The sequence below is a fragment of the Rhea pennata genome, chromosome 28, assembly GCF_028389875.1.
Source record: "Rhea pennata isolate bPtePen1 chromosome 28, bPtePen1.pri, whole genome shotgun sequence".
In the NCBI taxonomy this organism is placed as follows: Eukaryota; Metazoa; Chordata; class Aves; order Rheiformes; family Rheidae; genus Rhea; species Rhea pennata.
The window spans coordinates 613,878-629,642 of record NC_084690.1 but is presented as its reverse complement, the minus strand read 5'-3'; the positions used below and the strand labels follow the sequence as shown (position 1 = coordinate 629,642).

General features: G+C 68.8%; 3 protein-coding genes across 3 annotated transcripts; all 3 read right to left on the bottom strand.

The window, feature by feature from the left end:
* Nucleotides 1-74: 74 nt before the first annotated feature.
* LOC134151871 (PH and SEC7 domain-containing protein 4-like) lies at nucleotides 75-5,402 on the bottom strand. The gene is made up of 13 exons (XM_062596759.1): nucleotides 5,295-5,402; nucleotides 4,168-4,332; nucleotides 3,938-4,018; nucleotides 3,226-3,338; nucleotides 3,005-3,063; nucleotides 2,768-2,857; nucleotides 2,579-2,622; nucleotides 2,312-2,478; nucleotides 2,163-2,233; nucleotides 1,921-2,066; nucleotides 1,694-1,838; nucleotides 1,430-1,573; nucleotides 75-1,332 (listed from the first exon to the last, which is right to left on the bottom strand). Exons 3-13 carry the CDS (start codon nucleotides 4,000-4,002, stop codon nucleotides 1,081-1,083), a joined length of 1,296 nt encoding a protein of 431 aa, XP_062452743.1. The 5' UTR covers nucleotides 4,003-4,018; nucleotides 4,168-4,332; nucleotides 5,295-5,402; the 3' UTR covers nucleotides 75-1,080.
* A 635-nt stretch (nucleotides 5,403-6,037) lies between these two features.
* Nucleotides 6,038-11,647, bottom strand: LOC134151943 (histone-lysine N-methyltransferase SETD1B-like). The gene is made up of 4 exons (XM_062596899.1): nucleotides 11,586-11,647; nucleotides 7,065-8,363; nucleotides 6,934-6,976; nucleotides 6,038-6,816 (listed from the first exon to the last, which is right to left on the bottom strand). The coding sequence occupies exons 2-4, from the start codon at nucleotides 8,259-8,261 to the stop codon at nucleotides 6,071-6,073; spliced, it is 1,986 nt and encodes a 661-aa protein (XP_062452883.1). The 5' UTR covers nucleotides 8,262-8,363; nucleotides 11,586-11,647; the 3' UTR covers nucleotides 6,038-6,070.
* Nucleotides 11,648-13,370: 1,723 nt separating this feature from the next.
* Nucleotides 13,371-15,319, bottom strand: LOC134152011 (interleukin-36 receptor antagonist protein-like). The gene is made up of 4 exons (XM_062597025.1): nucleotides 15,203-15,319; nucleotides 14,522-14,695; nucleotides 14,303-14,427; nucleotides 13,371-13,580 (listed from the first exon to the last, which is right to left on the bottom strand). Exons 1-4 carry the CDS (start codon nucleotides 15,234-15,236, stop codon nucleotides 13,371-13,373), a joined length of 543 nt encoding a protein of 180 aa, XP_062453009.1. The 5' UTR covers nucleotides 15,237-15,319.
* Between the last annotated feature and the right edge of the window lie 446 nt (nucleotides 15,320-15,765).

Here is a 15,765-nt window from a genome sequence, read left to right as displayed (position 1 = left end):
TTCAGCAGGGTGGGAGCAAAAATAAGTTGTTTCCTGCAATTTTTTTTGGCACTACAACCCACGGTGGCCTGTGCCCGGCGAGGGCGTTTTGTTGCAACTGCCCAGGATAGGACAAGTGGCGGAGGAATGAGCTGTTGGGGGGGGGGGTGGACGCTCCCCTCACCCTTAATTAAAAATAACCCCGTTAAGTGGAAGCTCATCGTGGCAGAGAGAGGGCGCAGGAGCAACACCCTGCTTGCGGGGTGCTTCGGCGCAAATAAGCAACGTGGAGGCTGAGACTAAATTATATTACTCTCTTTTTTTTGTTGTTGTTGTTTTGGTTTTTTTGCACAGGTCTATTAAAAAAAAAAATTCCTTTTTTTTTTTTTTTTTTTTTTTTTTTTTTTTTTTTTTGCAAAGGAGAGAACGTTAAGGCCCTGTTCTGGGGTATCAGCCAGCTCTAAAGAGGTCGGGGAGCTCCCGCTTCGCGGCGCTCTGCCGTTTCGCTCTCGGCCACAGGCTGCTGGTCCAGCCCTGGCGTGAGCCAAAATTCAAGGGACTATTGCACCACCTGCCTGGTAAAGGGGGTGGGGTGGGGGTGAGGGGGAGACCGGGGTGGCCCGGACGCCTGGGCCCTCTCAGCAAGCGGAGGTCCAGCATTTTCCCCTTTTATTGCACAAGGGCGCCGGGGCTCTGAGCCCGACGTGCCCGAAAGCAGCAGGCGGCGGCGAGGGGACGCGGCGGCGGCGGCGAAGCTCGGCTCGGGCCGGGGGTACCACGATCCCCCCCCCCCCAAAAAAATGTCCTTCCCCCCAGGGCAGAGCCCTGGGGGGGGATCTCCCTGAGTTTCAGTCCTTAATTAGGAAGTGGGGAGGGGGGGAGCCCCATAAAACAGCAACGTTCCCCACCACCACCACCCCCCTTGGCTGGCTCAACAGCACGGCGCTGCCCGTGGGCCGCCGGTTCGAGCCCAGCGGCGGGCAGAGGGGGGAACGTCCTCGTACCGCGGCGTGGGGGGGGGGGGCAAGGCTGGGGGTGCGTGTGTGACACCCCCTGCCTCTGTCCCCAGCTCCTCGCTTTTCTCTCACCCCCCAAAATCCATCACAGCAGGTTCTTGTTGCGCTTGGGGACGATCTTGCGGACGGTGCGGCGCTCGGAGATGTTGCGCTTGACGCGGATGCCGGCGGGAGGCGTCTCGGGAGCCAGCGAGGGGCTCGAGTGGGCTTTGGTGAGGCCGGGCGGCTCCGGCGGCGCGTCCACGGGTCCCACGTGCGCCTCCCACGCGTCCAAATCCCGGGCGCCGGCGCTGATCCACGTCTCCAGCAGCTGCACGTAGGTCTCGTAGCGGCGCTTCTGCAAAAGCGGGAGGACGGCCGGGCCGGTGAGCGGCGGCGCCAGCCGGGGCGTCCCCTCCCGTCCTGGCTTCTCCCGCCGGCGAGCCCGTGCCCACCTCGTAGAGCAGGTACTCCTTCTTCGAGCGGTACTCGTCGAGGTCGCGGGCTCGGCCCCGCTTGTCGGGCAGGTTGCGCTGATGCTCGAACAGCTCCGCAGCGAACTGGTCCATCCACGTCTCGTGGGAGCGGTGCTGCTCCTCCTGCGGGGAGCCGGGCGCGCTCGGCTCGGGCACGGCCCCAACCCCACCACCCTCCTCCTCCTCCTCCTCCTCCTCCTCCTCCTCCTCCTCCTCCTCCTCCTCGTGCCCGGTGCGGCTCACCGGGGCGCTGCGGCTGGGCGCCGCGGGCAGGATGGGCCGGATGAACCTGCGCTGGGAGCTGACGGCGGCGGGGAAGGGCGGCGAGGAGAACAGGGCGGCCACCAGGTTGATGCGGGAGATCCAGGAGGACATCTCCTCGGAGCTCCTGCAGGAGGAAGAGCGGTTGGCGGCGGCGGCGGGCGGGCGGGTGGCCGCACCGTGCCGCGCCGGCGAGCGCGGGTACTCACGGGGCCTGGAAGAGGAAGACGCGCCAGTCGGCCGTCTGCAGGCGGAAGACGTTGGGGCGCTTGGTGTACTTGCTGGCCCGCTCGGCCAGAGCGTGGTGGACACCCAGCGGCTCCTCGGAGCCCGGCGCCTCTGGCCGGCTCTCGTCCTGCGCGCCGAGAGAAACGGCGCCCTGGGCTGTGCCGCTGTCGCCGCCGCTGATTCGGGCCGGCCCGCGGCCCCGCGACGCGGCAAAGCCTCCTACCTTGAGGAAATACAGCACCATCCCCTTCAGCACGGTGTGGAAGGTTTTCCAGCCTCTCTTGCCCCACGGCGCTGGAAAAGGAGGACGGAGCTGAGCGCCGGGGGCTCCCGCGCCGCGACAACCCCGTCGCCAGCCCCGGCGGCACCCACTTTTCTTGCCGTCGGCCTCGGCGTGGACCTTGCGGGCCAGCAAGCCCTGCCGGTACGTGGCGGCGGCGGCGTCGCGCGGCAGCTCCACAAAGGGGTTGCTTTTTTTCCGGCTGGCCGAAGCGGGCGCCAGGCGATGCCGCAGGGTGCCCTCGTGCTCCTCCTCGTCCCTGCGGCAAGACGGGGACACCGGCGTCGTTACGGGGCGCTGGGGTCGACGCACCCCCCCACCACCACCACCCCCAAACCGGCACGGCCGCCCTGACTTACGCTGCCCACTCCAGCTTCTCGTTGCGGATGGAGTTGTAGAGGGCCTGGGGGGAGAGGACAGGGGGGTCGCGGGGACCTGACGTGGCGGCGGGGGACAGACGGACGTTGGGTGCCCTCCTTGGGGTGGCCCCGGGGAGGCAGCCGGAGGCGCCCCCCGCCCGCAGCAGCGCCGCCGTTGCCCTCCTCTACCTTGAGCTGCTCCTTGGGGAAGTTCTGCCCGTCCATCATGCCGCCGAGGTTGGCCACGAACTCGGCGCTGGTCATGGCGCGGCCGACGTTCTGCGGAGAGCCGGGAAGCCGCCCGCCGTGGGCACGGGGCGGCCGCCGCGGGGACATGAGTCATGTGTGTCCCCCCGCCCCGGCCCTTCTCCGGCTACTGTCACCCCGTGTCCCCCCCCCCCCCCAACCAAAACCTCGGCCCTTTACCTGCCCGTGAAGGTCCGTGTTCAGCAACATGATGGCGCAGGTGAGGGAGTGCACGGCGTCTGGGCAGGGCGACACGGGGTGGGGACAGTCAGCGATGGGGTGTCCCCTCCGGGCCGGACCGCCGGGGCCCCTCACCCAACACCCCTATAGCCCGCGTGGAGTGGGTCGGGGGGGGGGGGGTCCGGGGGTTGGGTGGACCCCGTCCCCGGAAAGCGTCTCACCCGGCGAGGGGAAGGTGTCGGGGTTGCAGAGGTGGTAGCGCCGCGAGAAGTGGCCCAGGATGCGCTCGCGCTCCTGCGTCTCGCCCGTCAGCACGAAGGCCTGCAGGAAGGACCTGCCGGGGGGGGGGGGGGGCAACACTGTCATGGGGGGGGTATGGGGGGGTATACAGCGGGACACCCCCCCCCCCGCAAACGGCCCCCTCCCCCCAACCAAAGACCCCATATCTGGCTCGGCAGACCCCCCCCCCAGCGGACCCCAAATCTGCTCCCTCCAGGATCCAACGGTCCCTGGTAGACCCCAAATCTGCCCCCACCCCCAGACCCAACAGACCCCAGCTTTGCCACCCCAGACCCCCCAAGGACCCTGATGCACCCCTAACCTGGCCCTTCAGGCCTCAACAGGCCCTAATTCAGCTGCCCCCCAACCCCCAATGGACCTCAGCAGCCCCCAAATCCGCCCCCACAGACCCTCAAAGATCCAAAGTTTACTCCCTGGACCCCAGTAGATCCCAAATCTGCACCCTCTAGACCCAAAAGATCCCAAAGCTGCCTCCCTGGACCCCAGTAGACCCCCCCAAATCTACCTCTAGACCCAAACAGACCCCCAAAGACCCCCAAACTGCCTCTCTGGAGCCCGCCAGCCCCCTAAATCTGCTCCTCCTCCCCCCACCCAGACCCCCAAATGTGACTTCGCCCCCACCCAGGGCAGCACCTGAGCGCCCGGTCCAGCGTCTGGCCGCCGAACTGGAAGAAAGCCAGGTACTCCTGGGCCACCATGCCACTGAAGTCGTTGCTGGGGGACACGGCGCAGGGCTCAGCGGGGTGCCAGGGCGCTCTGGCCTTCCCGGGGAGGGGGCCAGGGGCCGGGGCTCCCCAGGCTGTGCCGAAAGCCCCGCTGTGGGGGGGTGGGGGGTTTCCTTTCCCCCCCCGCCGGCTCCTTACTTCTTCCGGAGGAAGGTGGCCACCTGGGACCTCTTGAAGCCGTCCAGGTGGAAGAGGCGGGCGGCCAAGCGCTGCGCCTCGGCCCGCTGCCCGTGGCCACCGTTGGCCAGCGCCGCGGGCGCCGGCTCGGCCTCGGCCGCCTGCCCGGGGGGCTCCGGGGGGCTCCTGGGGGGGGGCACAAGGGAGCAGTGGGCAAAAATCCCCTTAACTCTGCCCCTTGCAAACAGGCAGAGCTCCAGGATGGGCTTTGAGGGGGCGGGTGAGGGGTTTTGGGGAGCAGAAGCGAGTCTTGGGGGCTGGGGGGGGGGGTTGGGGGATGGGCAGGGGCTGGGGGGGCAGGCAGGGTTGGGGGGGATGGACAGACAGACAGCGTTTGGCAGGGGACAGATAGGGATGAACAGGCAATTGGAGGCCTGGGGGTGGATGGGATCTAGGATGCGGACGGGGCTTAGGGGATGGACAGACAAACAGGATTTTGGGGGACGGACGGACAGATGGGGTCTGGTAAGGACAGACAGACAGATGGGGTCTGGGGAAATGGATGGGTTCGGGAGGGACAGACAGACACGTAGCATTTGGGGGAATGGGTGGACGGACGGGGGTCTGGGGTGGACAGACTGGGGTTTGGGAGAATGGGCGGACGGATGGTGCTTGGGGGGACTGGACAGACAGACAGACAGGATCTGGAGGGATGGACAGAGGTTTGGAGGATGGACGGGGGTCTGGGAGAGTGGACAGACAGACAGGGGGCTGGGGGGAGCAGACTGTGGGGCTGGGGGGCAGACGGTGGTCTGCGGGGATGGACAGGGGGGCTAGGAGGACAGACAGACAACCGGGGGGAATTGGGGGGAATGCCTGGGATTTGGCGGGGGGGATGGACGGACAGACGGCCAAAAGGAGGTCGGGGCTGGGGGGCGGGGGGAGGACAGACAGGCACTTTGTGGGACCGAATGGCCAAACACAGGGGCTGGAGAGCAGGGATTTGGGGGGGGGGGGAGAATGGACGGACGTACGGAGGCTGATAGGGACAGACGGACAGGATTGGGGGGGCCGGAAACGGGGCTGCGGCGGGGGGGGGGGGGGTGCCAGGGAAGGGGGAAGCTGCCGCGCAGCAGCGGCGCCCTCACCCATGGGTGCTGCTGGGGGGCTCCGGCGGGGGCTCGTCGCCCGGCTCGGGGGGCGGCTCCTCCGTGGCACGGCCCGGCGGGTGGCGGCGTGCCGGCGGCGTGCCGGGGTGCGGGGGCCGGCGCCGCTTCCCCCCGTGCGCAGGAGGCGCCCGGCGAGGCCTGCGGCCGGGCCCCCCGCCGCCCCCCGGCGCCCGCCGCCCCCCGGTGACCCCGCGGCGGCAGCCCCCCGACGGAGGGCGCCCGGGGGCCGCCAACGGCCGGCAGGGCTGGGGGGTTCGGCGGGGACCCCGGGCGCCCTCCCCCGGGCAGCTCCAGGGGGGCTGGAGGGCTGCAGGGGGGCCAGCAGCCCAGATCTCGGGGGCTCAGGGGGCTGGGGGGGGCCTGAGACTCCTCCTGTAGGGGCTGATTTGGGGGGATTAGGGGGCTGGGGGGGGACTGGGACCCCTCTTCTGGGGGGAAATCCAAGGGGATCAGGGGGGGCTGGTACCTTCCTCTTAGGGGCAGATCTGGGGGGCTCAGGGGGCTGGGGGGGGCCTGAGACCCCTCCCCTGGGGGCTGATTTGGGGGGATTAGGGGGCTGCGGAGGGCCTGGGACCCCTCTTCTGGGGGAAAATCCAAGGGGATTAGGGGGGGCTTGTACCCGCCTCTTAGGGGCAGATCTGGGGGGCTCAGGGGGGTGAGGGGGGCCTGAGACCCCTCCCCTGGGGGCTGATTTGGGGGGATTAGGGGGCTGCGGAGGGCCTGGGACCCCTCTTCTGGGGGAAAATCCAAGGGGATTAAGGGGGCTTGTACCCGCCTCTTAGGGGCAGATCTGGGGGGCTCAGGGGGGTGAGGGGGGCCTGAGACCCCTCCCCTGGGGGCTGATTTGGGGGGATTAGGGGGCTGAGGGCGGCTTGGGACCCCTCCCCTGGGGGTAGATCCGGGGGGACCTGGGGGTTGGAGGGAGGCTGGGACCCACTTTCCGGGGACAAATCCAGGCGGATCAGGGGGGGCTGGTACCCTCCTCCTGGGGGAATATCTGGGGGGATCGGGGGGCTGGGGGGGGTGTGGGACGCCCCTCCTGGGGGCAAATCCAGGAGGATCAGGGGCGGCTCGTATCCTCTTCCCTGGGGCAGATTCAGGGGGATCAGGGGGGTGGGGGAGGCCTGGGATCCCCATCCCTGGGGCAGATCCGGGGGGGGCGAGGGGGCCCAGTCGCCCTTTTGCAGGGACTGGACCAGGGGGCTGGGGGGGGGCCTGTACCCCCCTCCTAGGTGCAGCGTCGGGGGGGTTGGGGGTCTGGGGGGCAGATCCAAGGGGCTGGGGGGGTCCCAGTACCCCCCTCCCACAGGAAAATCTAGGGGGGCCGGAGGGCTTGGGGGGGGCGGATACCCCAGGCCTGGGTGCAGATCCAGGGGGCTGGGGGCATCCCAGTCTCCCCCTCCGGGGGGGAGATCTGGGGAGCTGGGGGGGGCCCCATATCCCCTTCCCGGGGACAGATCCGGAGGGCCGGAGAGCGCCAGGTCTGGGGGGCCGGGGGATCCTGGAGGGAGAAGACACAGCGGAGAGAAGGGGGGGGGGTCCCCCCAGTCAGCATTGCCCCCAACCACCACACCCCCCCACCCCGACATCCGCCCCCCAGCCCGTTCCCCGCACTCACCCCGCTCCGCAGCACCAGCACCGTCACCCCGCGCCGCCGCGGCCTGGCAAGGAGAGAGGCTTCAGGTGGGCGCAGCGGGCGCCAGACCCCCCACCCACCCACCCACCCCCCGGGGCACCCCCCCCCCGTACCTCCTCGGTGGCCCCCATGGCACGAGCGCCCGCGATGTCCCGCTCCGTGATCAGCAGCTGCTCCAACGCGGCTCCGTGCGGCTTGTACACGGGCACCGGGCTGCGGGGCGGCGAGGGGCACCCGCCGCCGGCCGAGCCCCCCAGCGCCCCCGGCGCAGCGCGTGCCGCCGGCCCCGGCGCCAGGCCCTGGAACAGGGGGTTGGTGTAAAAGTGGTGCTCTTCCTCCTCCAAATCTTCCTCAGCCTCCTCAGCGTCCTCCTCCCGGGAGGAAGAGCCGTCGTCCTCCTCTTCGTCCTCGTCCTCCTCTCTGGATTCGTGGTCCCGACGCTCGTGCGAGATGCTCCCACCTTCAGGCACATAGTCGTGCGAGATGCTCCCTTCTGCGGGCGTGAACTCGTGTGAGATGCTCCCACCCGTGGGGATGTAGTCGTGTGAGATGCTCCCTTCTACAGGCGTGAACTCGTGCGAGATGCTCCCTTCTGCGGGCGTGAACTCGTGCGAGATGCTCCCACCCGTGGGCACGTAGTCGTGCAAGATGATCCCTTCTACAGGCGTGAACTCATGCAAGATGCTCCCATCTATGTGCAAGATGGTCTCATCCATGGGCACGTGCTCGTGCGAGATGCTCCCATCCGTGGGCCCGTGCTCGTGCGAGATGCTCCTATCTGCAGGCACGTTTTTGGGCGAGATGTTCCTATCTGCAGGCACATTTTTGGGCGAGATGCTCCCATCCGTGGGCCCGTGCTCGTGCGAGATGCTCCTATCTGCAGGCACGTTTTTGGGCGAGATGCTCCTATCTGCAGGCACATTTTGGGGCGAGATGCTCCCACTCGCAGGCACACGTTCGTGTGAGATGCTCCCATCCGTGGGCACACGCTCGTGTGAGAAGCTCCCAAGCAGGGGCTCGTGGCCTCGGCGCTCGTGCGAGGTGCTCCTGGCCGCGGGCTGCCCCTCGATGGCTCCCTCCAGGTCCCACACGCACATCTGGGCTTGCATGAGGCTGGCCCAGAAGACATCGGCGCCGGCGGGCACGGCGGCACCGGGTGCTACGGCCCGGGCCGGCTCCTCGGCGCCTGGCTCCCGGTGCCCGGCGGCGCCGGTGCCTCCAGCTCCGTCCGAGAAGACGATGGCATCTTGTGCTGCCAGGATGCCAGGCGCCGGGCGGCAGCTTCGCTCGGGGGTGCCCGCCGGCTCCATGGCGCGGTGCCCGCCACGGCTACGCCAGCCCACCCGCCGCACTGCCGTGCCCGCCCGGCACCCCCACTGCCCTGCTGCCCGGCCCCATAGCGGTGGGTCACCCTGCGGGAGGAGAAAGCAGAGCGTTAGCCGTTCCCATTCCTGGCAGCATCCCGTCCCTTCCCTGGGCTGCAGGGGAATGGAGGGAGAGAGGGATGGGGGGAAAAGGGATGGGAGAGGAACGAAGGAGAGAAGGAGGGAAGGATGGATGGAAGGATGAGGAACGCAGTGAGGTACAGCTGTAAGGAAGGAGGGAGGGAAGAATGGAGGGATAGAGGGATGGAGCTGGGAGCGATGGCTGTGGGGTGGAAGAAGGGAGAGAGGGCAGATGGACAGAAGAAGATGGGGATGGGGAAAGGAGGGAGGGGTGGAGGGAGGGAAAGAGGGATGGAAGGAGAGAGAAAGGGATGAGGGACAGGGGAAGAGGTGGACACAGAAGGGATGGAAGGAGGGAGAAAGAGATGGCAGGAGAAAGGAGGGAGGGATGGAAGGAGGGAGGGATGGAAGGAGGGAGGGATGGATGGATGGAAGGAGGGTGGATGGAAGGAGGGATGGATGGAAGGAGGGATGGAAGGAGGGAGGGATGGATGGAAGGAAGGAGGGTGGGTGGAAGGAGGGATGGATGGAAAGAGGGATGGATGGATGGATGGAAGGAGGGATGGATGGAAGGAGGGATGGATGGATGGAAGGAGGGAGGGATGGAGGGAGGGATGGAAGGAAGGAAGGAGGGTGGATGGAAGGAGGGATGGATGGAAGGAGGGTGGATGGAAGGAGGGATGGATGGAAAGAGGGATGGATGGATGGATGGAGGGATGGATGGAAGGAGGGATGGATGGAAGGAGGGATGGATGGATGGCAAGATGGGGAATGGACTGATGGGGCCAGAGGGAGAGCAGGAGCGCTGGGCTCTGGGTGGGCCCCTCCGGGGAGCCACAGGGCAGGAGCGGGGCACCGGGCCCCACGCTCCCCGGCACCCGGCACCACGTCACCGGCCCGGCGGCTTCCGGCCCTGCCAGCGCCGGGGCAGGAAGGGGGGGATGGGAGGGAGGAAACCCCAACGCAAGCCTTGTGCTAGCAGCACGGCGCTGGCGCGACGGCGGCGCCCGCTCCTGCCCGCCCCCCAGGCGCCGCACGCCACGGCAGCGCTGGGCCGAGGCCGAAGGCCCCACGGTGCCGGCAAGACGGCGGGCGGTTGTGCTTCCTCCCCGCCGGGGAGCACAACCACGTGGCAGCCAGCAGAGAAGCCACCGAGCCACGGCAGTGGGTGGCCCTGCTCGCCAGCTGGCCCCCCAGGTGCCCGCCGGCCCCCCTGGCGGCACGGGTGGCACCGCTCGCGGCACTGGCGCGGCACCCGCAGCGCCGGCATGGCCTGCGGTGGCACCCATGTGGCACCAGCTGCAGCACCGACATGGCACTGCCACGTCCCCAACCGTGGCACTGCCTGTGGCACTGCCCGTGGCACTTCCCGTGGCACTGCTGTGACCCTGACTGTGGCACCGACATGGCACTGCCACGTCCCCAACCGTGGCACTGCCTGTGGCACTGCCCCGGCACCGACGTGGCTCTGCTGTGACCCTGACTGTAGCACCAACATGGCACTGCCATGTCCCCAACCGTGGCACTGCTCGTGGCACTGCCCCGGCACCAACGTGGCTCTGCTGTGACCCTGACTGTGGCACCGACACGGCACTGCCATGTCCCCAACCGTGGCACTGCCTGTGGCACTGCCCCGGCACCGACGTGGCTCTGCTGTGACCCTGACTGTGGCACCAACATGGCACTGCCACGTCCCCAACCGTGGCACTGCCTGTGGCACTGCTCCGGCACCGACGTGGCTCTGCTGTGACCCTGACTGTGGCACCAACACGGCACTGCCACATCCCCAACCGTGGCACTGCCTGTGGCACTGCCCCGGCACCGACGTGGCTCTGCTGTGACCCTGACTGTGGCATCGACGTGGCACTACCACGTCCCCGACCGTGTCCCCAGCTACGGCACCGGCACGGCACTGCCCGGCACTGACACAGCACCAGCCGCGGCACCGCCAGGTCCCCAGCCGTGGCACCAAGTGGCACCATCCCCGCACCGAGCGGTGCCACTGCCCGGGCCGCCGGCGCCACGCGCCGTTGACTCAGCGGGGCCACGAGGAAGAGGAGGAAGCGGCTCACGGTGGCGCCGGGCACGGACACGGGCATGGGTTGGGGGGGGCGGGGGGACGGTACGCGCACGTGCGCGCCGGTCCACGCGGGCGGGCGCCCGTGGGCGCGTGGGCGCCCAGCTCCCGGCTGCGCCCCGGCCCTGCCCGCGCCCGCGGGCTGCTGCGTGCCGGCGCAGGACCCGGCCGCCCTGCCCGTGCCGCGGGGTGCTGGCGGGGAGGGGACACGCACGCACACGCGCACCTGGGGCCCCCACCCCCTGCACCAGCGCCCGTGTCCCAGGCCAGGAGGAGCCTGTGTTGGGGGGGTGCGTTGCACCCCGAGGTGGCTGCTGCCTGCTCGTGGGGTGTCTGGTGAATGGGGAGCATCACGCACCCAAGGGTGGGTGCGCCCTGCTCATGGGGCGGGGGTCCCATGCTGCTGGGGGGGCATCACGCACCCAAGGGTGAGTGTGCCTTGCTCATGGGGGGGGGGTCCCATGCTGCTGGGGGGGGGTCACGCATCCAAGGGTGGGTGCTCCCTCCTCATGGTGGGGGGGTCCCATGCCACTGAGGGGGTGTTGTGCACCCAAGGGTGGGTGCTCCCTCCTCATGGGGGGGTACCATGCTGCTGGCAGGGGGGTCACGCACCCAAGGGTGGGTGCTCCCTCCTCATGGGGGGGGTCCCATGCTGTTGGCGGGGAGGGTCAGGCACCCAAGGGTGGCTGCTCCCTGCTCAGGGTGGGGGGGGTGATGCACCCCAAGTTGGGTGCTCCTCCTCCTCCGCGGGGGGGTGTGTGGGGGGGCGCCCCGTGCCCAGAAGAGGTCCCACCCTCAGGAGGGCACTTCCCACACCCAGCGCCCCCCCCCCTGCTCCCACCCCGTCCCCCATGAGTGCCCACCGCCCCCCGGCCGGGCCCACGCAGCGGGGACACTCGGTGGCCGTCCCCAACCTCCCCCTCCCGCCCCGGCAGCACCCACTGGCCTCCCCCCCCCCCCCAAAAAAAAACTTGTCCCCTTGCGTAGGCCCCGGCCGGGGGCAGAGTGTGGGGGGGGAGCAGATTTTGGGGTTGGGGGGGGGGACACCGGGGGGGGGGGACAGGCGGGTCCCGGGCCTTGTCCCCGCGGCCTGGCCCGCGGCGCGCGCTTACCCGCTGTCCCGGCAGCCGCCGTGCACGAAACTTCCTGCCGCGCCGCGCCGCACGGCGCGCGCCCGCCCGCCCACCGGACACGCGCGCCCGCCGTGGGGCAGCGGCCGGGGGGGGCACCCCGCTCTGCCCCGCCGCAGCCCGGTTCTTCAGGGCCCCCCTCCACTCCCTCCGCTCCCTCCGCCGCCCGGCGCTGGACGGTCGCCTCCTTCGCGAGGCCGGGGTGGGGGGTGGAGGTGGGGGGGGCCTGGCCAAGGGAGGGCTGGGCCCCGGCGTCCTGACGCCGTGGGGCACCCGGGGGGCCCCGAGGGCTGGGGGAAGCCTGAAGGCCAGAGGGAGATGCCCCCCCCCCCCCAGGACCAAGGGGGGACCTCAAATTTATAGGGGACCCTCAAGGGCTGGGGGGAGTCCTCAGGGATTGTGGACAACTACCAAGGGCTATGGGGGGACCTCAAGGATTATGGGGGATCTACCAGGGTCAGAGGGGACCCCAAAGTTATAGGGGACCCTCAAGGGCCATGAGGGATCCTCAAAGGTTAAAGGGGACCTACAAAGGCCATGGGGGGACCTCAAGGGCCACGGGGGACCCTCCAGGGCCAGGGGGGATCTCTTATAACTTCAAAGGTTACAAGAGACTCTCAAGGGCTATGGGAACCTCAAGAGTTATGGGGGGGACCCTAGAGGGCTATGGGGGACTCTAAGGGACATGGGGGATCTTCCAGGGCCAAGAGCCCCTCCAGGGTAACAGAGGACCCTCAAAGGTTATGAGGGCCCTCAAGAATTCTGCAGCACCCCAAGGGTTTTAGAGGACCTTCAAGGACTATGAGGGGCCCTCAAGGGTTATAGGGACCCTCCAATGGAAGGACCCTCGAGGGCCATGAGGGACCCCAAGGGCCATGAGGAACCCTGAAGGGCCAAGGGGGCCCTCAAGGTTTATGGAAGACCATCAAGAGTTATGGGGGACCATCAAGGTTTACGGGGGACCCTCAAGAACCATAGGGGGGTTCTTGGGCTATAGGAGGGAACTATGGGGGTGGGGGCAGAGGACCACAAAGGTTATGGGGGGGGGCCTCTAGGGCCATGGGGAACCCTCAGGAGTTCTGGGGGACCTCTAATGTTACGGGGGGGACCCTGGAGGGTTATGAGGGACCCTAAGGGCTACAGACGACCCTCAAGCGCTAAAGGGGACACCCAGGGCTATGGGGGATCCCAGGCGCTCTGGGGGGACCCGGGGGGCTCTGTGGCACGCCCAGAGCCGGGAGGGGGGGGCGGAGGCGCTGGGGGACCCCCCTCATGCCCACGGTGGAGGGCGCGGAGGAGGGAGGGGGGCGGCCCCGAGGAGCGCGGCGTGGCCCCAGCGGGCTCCCGTCCCCGCGCCCCCGCCCTTACCGGCGCTCCGGGCGCGCGCCGCGGGGCGGGGCCAACTCCGGCCACGCCCCCCTCTCTGCCCGGCCCCCGCGCGGGGCGCTGCTCGAAGCCACTCCCCCACCCCGAAACCACGCCCCCAGCCGGTGCCTCAGCTGCGGCCCCGCCCCCTATGGCTCCGCCTCCCTATAAGCCCCGCCCCCGGCCTCATCCTGCCCCCCCCCCCCCCCCCCCACGACGGCCTGGTCCTGCCCCATGGAGGCCTGATCCTGCCTCGGGGGTCTCCCCCTGCCCCCCGCTCCCCACGGCGTCCCCACGGCGTCCCCACGGCGCAGCGAGGCAGCGGGTGCCGCAGAGACGTTTATTGGCGGGAGGCGGCAGCGGCGTGGGGCGCCGGGCCGGCGGGTAGGGGTGGGCGGGGGGCTACTTGCGCTGCAGGTAGAAGGCAGTGATGGCGGTGGCGGCGGGCTGCGCCGTGAGGGCCACCGCCTCGCCGGGCCGCGGCGCCGTGCTCAGGAAGTGCCCGGGGAAGGCGGCCGCCTCGAAGGTGTGCGTGGTGCCGCTGAAGGTCTTGTAGAAGGTGAAGCGGGTGGCCTCGGCGCCCCGGTTGAACAGGTCCAACACCCCCACGGCCTGCCGGCGGGGCGCGGTGTCACGCGGCTGCCCGCCGGGCGCTGCTGGCCTTCCGTTACCCCCTGGCTCAAGGTGCAACTGCCTTGAGGTACCACCCCCGTGAGGTGCCACGGCCTTGGGGTGCCACCACCTTGGGGTGCCGCTGGCTTTGGGTGACGCTGCCTTGGGGTGACATTGGCCTCAGGGTTGCTTCCAGCCTCAGGGTGCCTCCACCTGGTGGTGGCATCACCTTGGGGGGGCCTCCTCTTAGGGTGCCACTGGCCTTGGGGAGCCACCACCTCAGGGTGACACTAGCCTTGGGGTGTCACTGCCTCGGGGTGCTACTGCCTCGGGGTGAGACCACCCTCAGGTGCCACCGGCTTGGGGTCCCTCTCACTCAGCCTGTAACCACCACAGCATGCCACGAGCCTCAGGATGCCCCACCTTGGGTTGCCACCACCTCAGGGTGCCTTCCCGCCTGTGCTGATCCACTTTAGGGTGCCCTCCACCCTTGGATGTCACCACCTTGGGTTTCCCCCACCTCAGTGTGTCTTCTACCTTAGGGTGTCCCAGTCATGGATTGCCCAGCCTCGGGATGCCCTCCACCTTGGGACACCTTCTGCCTTCGTATGTCCCCACCTTGGGTTGCCCCACCTTGAGTTAATGTCCACCTTGGGCTATCTCCATCTTGGGAAACCCCACCTTGGGATACTCCTGCTCGGGGTGTCCTCCATGGCACTCACCTCCAGCTGCAGGTTGGGCTCGGTGCCGGTGCCGCAAGAGAGCGCCTGGCTGCCCCCGCGGATGCCCACGATGAGGGGACAGCGGCTGCGCTCCAGGTGCCGGTTGGGCACTACGCTGATGTGCTCTGCGTGGAGCCAGCCATCAGGGCAGGTGGGCGGCAGGCGAGCCTGCCGCACCACCCTGGCGTCCAGGAGACCTCCTCTCGCTCCCACACCCACCTTCCTGGGCAGCGTTGGCGCCCTGCAGGCTGGTGGCCACCAGGCGCCCTTGCTCCAGGCACAGCACCTTCTGGTCCGTGTCGCGCACCCGGTAGTGGTAGGGCTGCGGCAACGGCCGTTCCGACTCCGGCACCCCGGCTGTGGTGAACGTTTCTTCTGAGAAGGTGCTTTCTCCTGCAAGAGAGCGTGTGGACCGGGCATGTGGGGATAGGGCGTGTGAACTTCATGGAGATGGGGCGTGTGGGCGTCGTGGAGATAGGACATGTGGGGACAAGACATGAGGGCTTCATTTGGTCAAGCATTGTGGGGACAGGGGCGTGGGCATCATGAGGATATGGCACATGGTAACAAGACATGAGGGCTTCATGGGGACAGGGCATCGTGAGGACAGGACGTGCAGACATCTCAGGGAGGGGGCGCGTGGATGTTGTGGGGCACCAGGACATCACAGGGATGGGCACGTGGGTTTCATGGGCGCAGGGCATCATGGGGATAGGGCACGTGGACGTTGCACGATGGAGGTGTGAGCACCATGGGGCATGTGGCCCTCATGGGGACGCAGGCTTTGTGGAGATGGGCAAAGGGGCACCGTGGGGCGCGTGGACATCATGGGGACAAAGCACCCAGGCGCTGCAGGCAGGGGGCTCATGGGGACGGACACCTGGGCGCCGCAGGTGCTACCTTCACCCAGGAACTCCTCGAACAGCGCCTCCATGTCGGGGTCGACGACGGACGCTGCGGGGCTGCCGGTAGCCGGCTCCGCCAGGACGCCCAGCGGGCGCCGGCAGGGCTGCCACCGGCCCCGGTGCCCGTTGGCCCTCCATCCCAGCCCGTGGGCCTGTGGGCGACACAGACATCGTGGTGGGCTGGGGCTGGGTGCTGCACCCCGCCGGCAGCCGGGCGCCCCACGCCCACCTTACCTGGCACCTCCCCAGCCTGGCCCAGCCCGTGGCGACGCTGTCGGAAAGGCAAAACAGAGGGATGAGAGCGTGTCGGGCGCTGCGCCAGGGTGACTCAGCCCCCGAGCACAAGGGGCGGAAGGCCGCCGCCCTCCCGTGGGACTCACCTCAGCGCCGGTCTGGGTGCCCGTGACATGGCAGAGCCTGCATGAGAGAGGGGGCAGCACGTGGTAAAGCAAGTGGTACACCGTGGGGGGATCTGCCCCCTTCCCCCCCCAAAAAAAGCTTGCCCTCCCAGCATTGCATGCCATCCGTTGTCAGTAGGCTTCAGAGTGAACGCACGGA

Coding starts and splice junctions, on each gene's coding strand:
- LOC134151871 (XM_062596759.1), bottom strand. CDS start 4,002: ATGGTGGCCCAGGAGTACCTGGCTTTCTTCCAGTTCGGCGGCCAGACG. Junction 2,234..2,311: donor CGAGGCCGACGGCAAGAAAA/GTGGGTGCCGCC, acceptor CTCCTTTTCCAG/CGCCGTGGGGCAAGAGAGGC. Junction 2,067..2,162: donor TGGTGCTGTATTTCCTCAAG/GTAGGAGGCTTT, acceptor CTCGGCGCGCAG/GACGAGAGCCGGCCAGAGGC.
- LOC134151943 (XM_062596899.1), bottom strand. CDS start 8,261: ATGGAGCCGGCGGGCACCCCCGAGCGAAGCTGCCGCCCGGCGCCTGGC. Junction 6,977..7,064: donor CCATGGGGGCCACCGAGGAG/GTACGGGGGGGG, acceptor TCTCCTTGCCAG/GCCGCGGCGGCGCGGGGTGA. Junction 6,817..6,933: donor TGCTGGTGCTGCGGAGCGGG/GTGAGTGCGGGG, acceptor TTCTCCCTCCAG/GATCCCCCGGCCCCCCAGAC.
- LOC134152011 (XM_062597025.1), bottom strand. CDS start 15,236: ATGGAGGCGCTGTTCGAGGAGTTCCTGGGTGAAG. Junction 14,428..14,521: donor CGCCAACGCTGCCCAGGAAG/GTGGGTGTGGGA, acceptor GGCTCCACGCAG/AGCACATCAGCGTAGTGCCC. Junction 13,581..14,302: donor AGCCCAACCTGCAGCTGGAG/GTGAGTGCCATG, acceptor CCCCGCCGGCAG/GCCGTGGGGGTGTTGGACCT.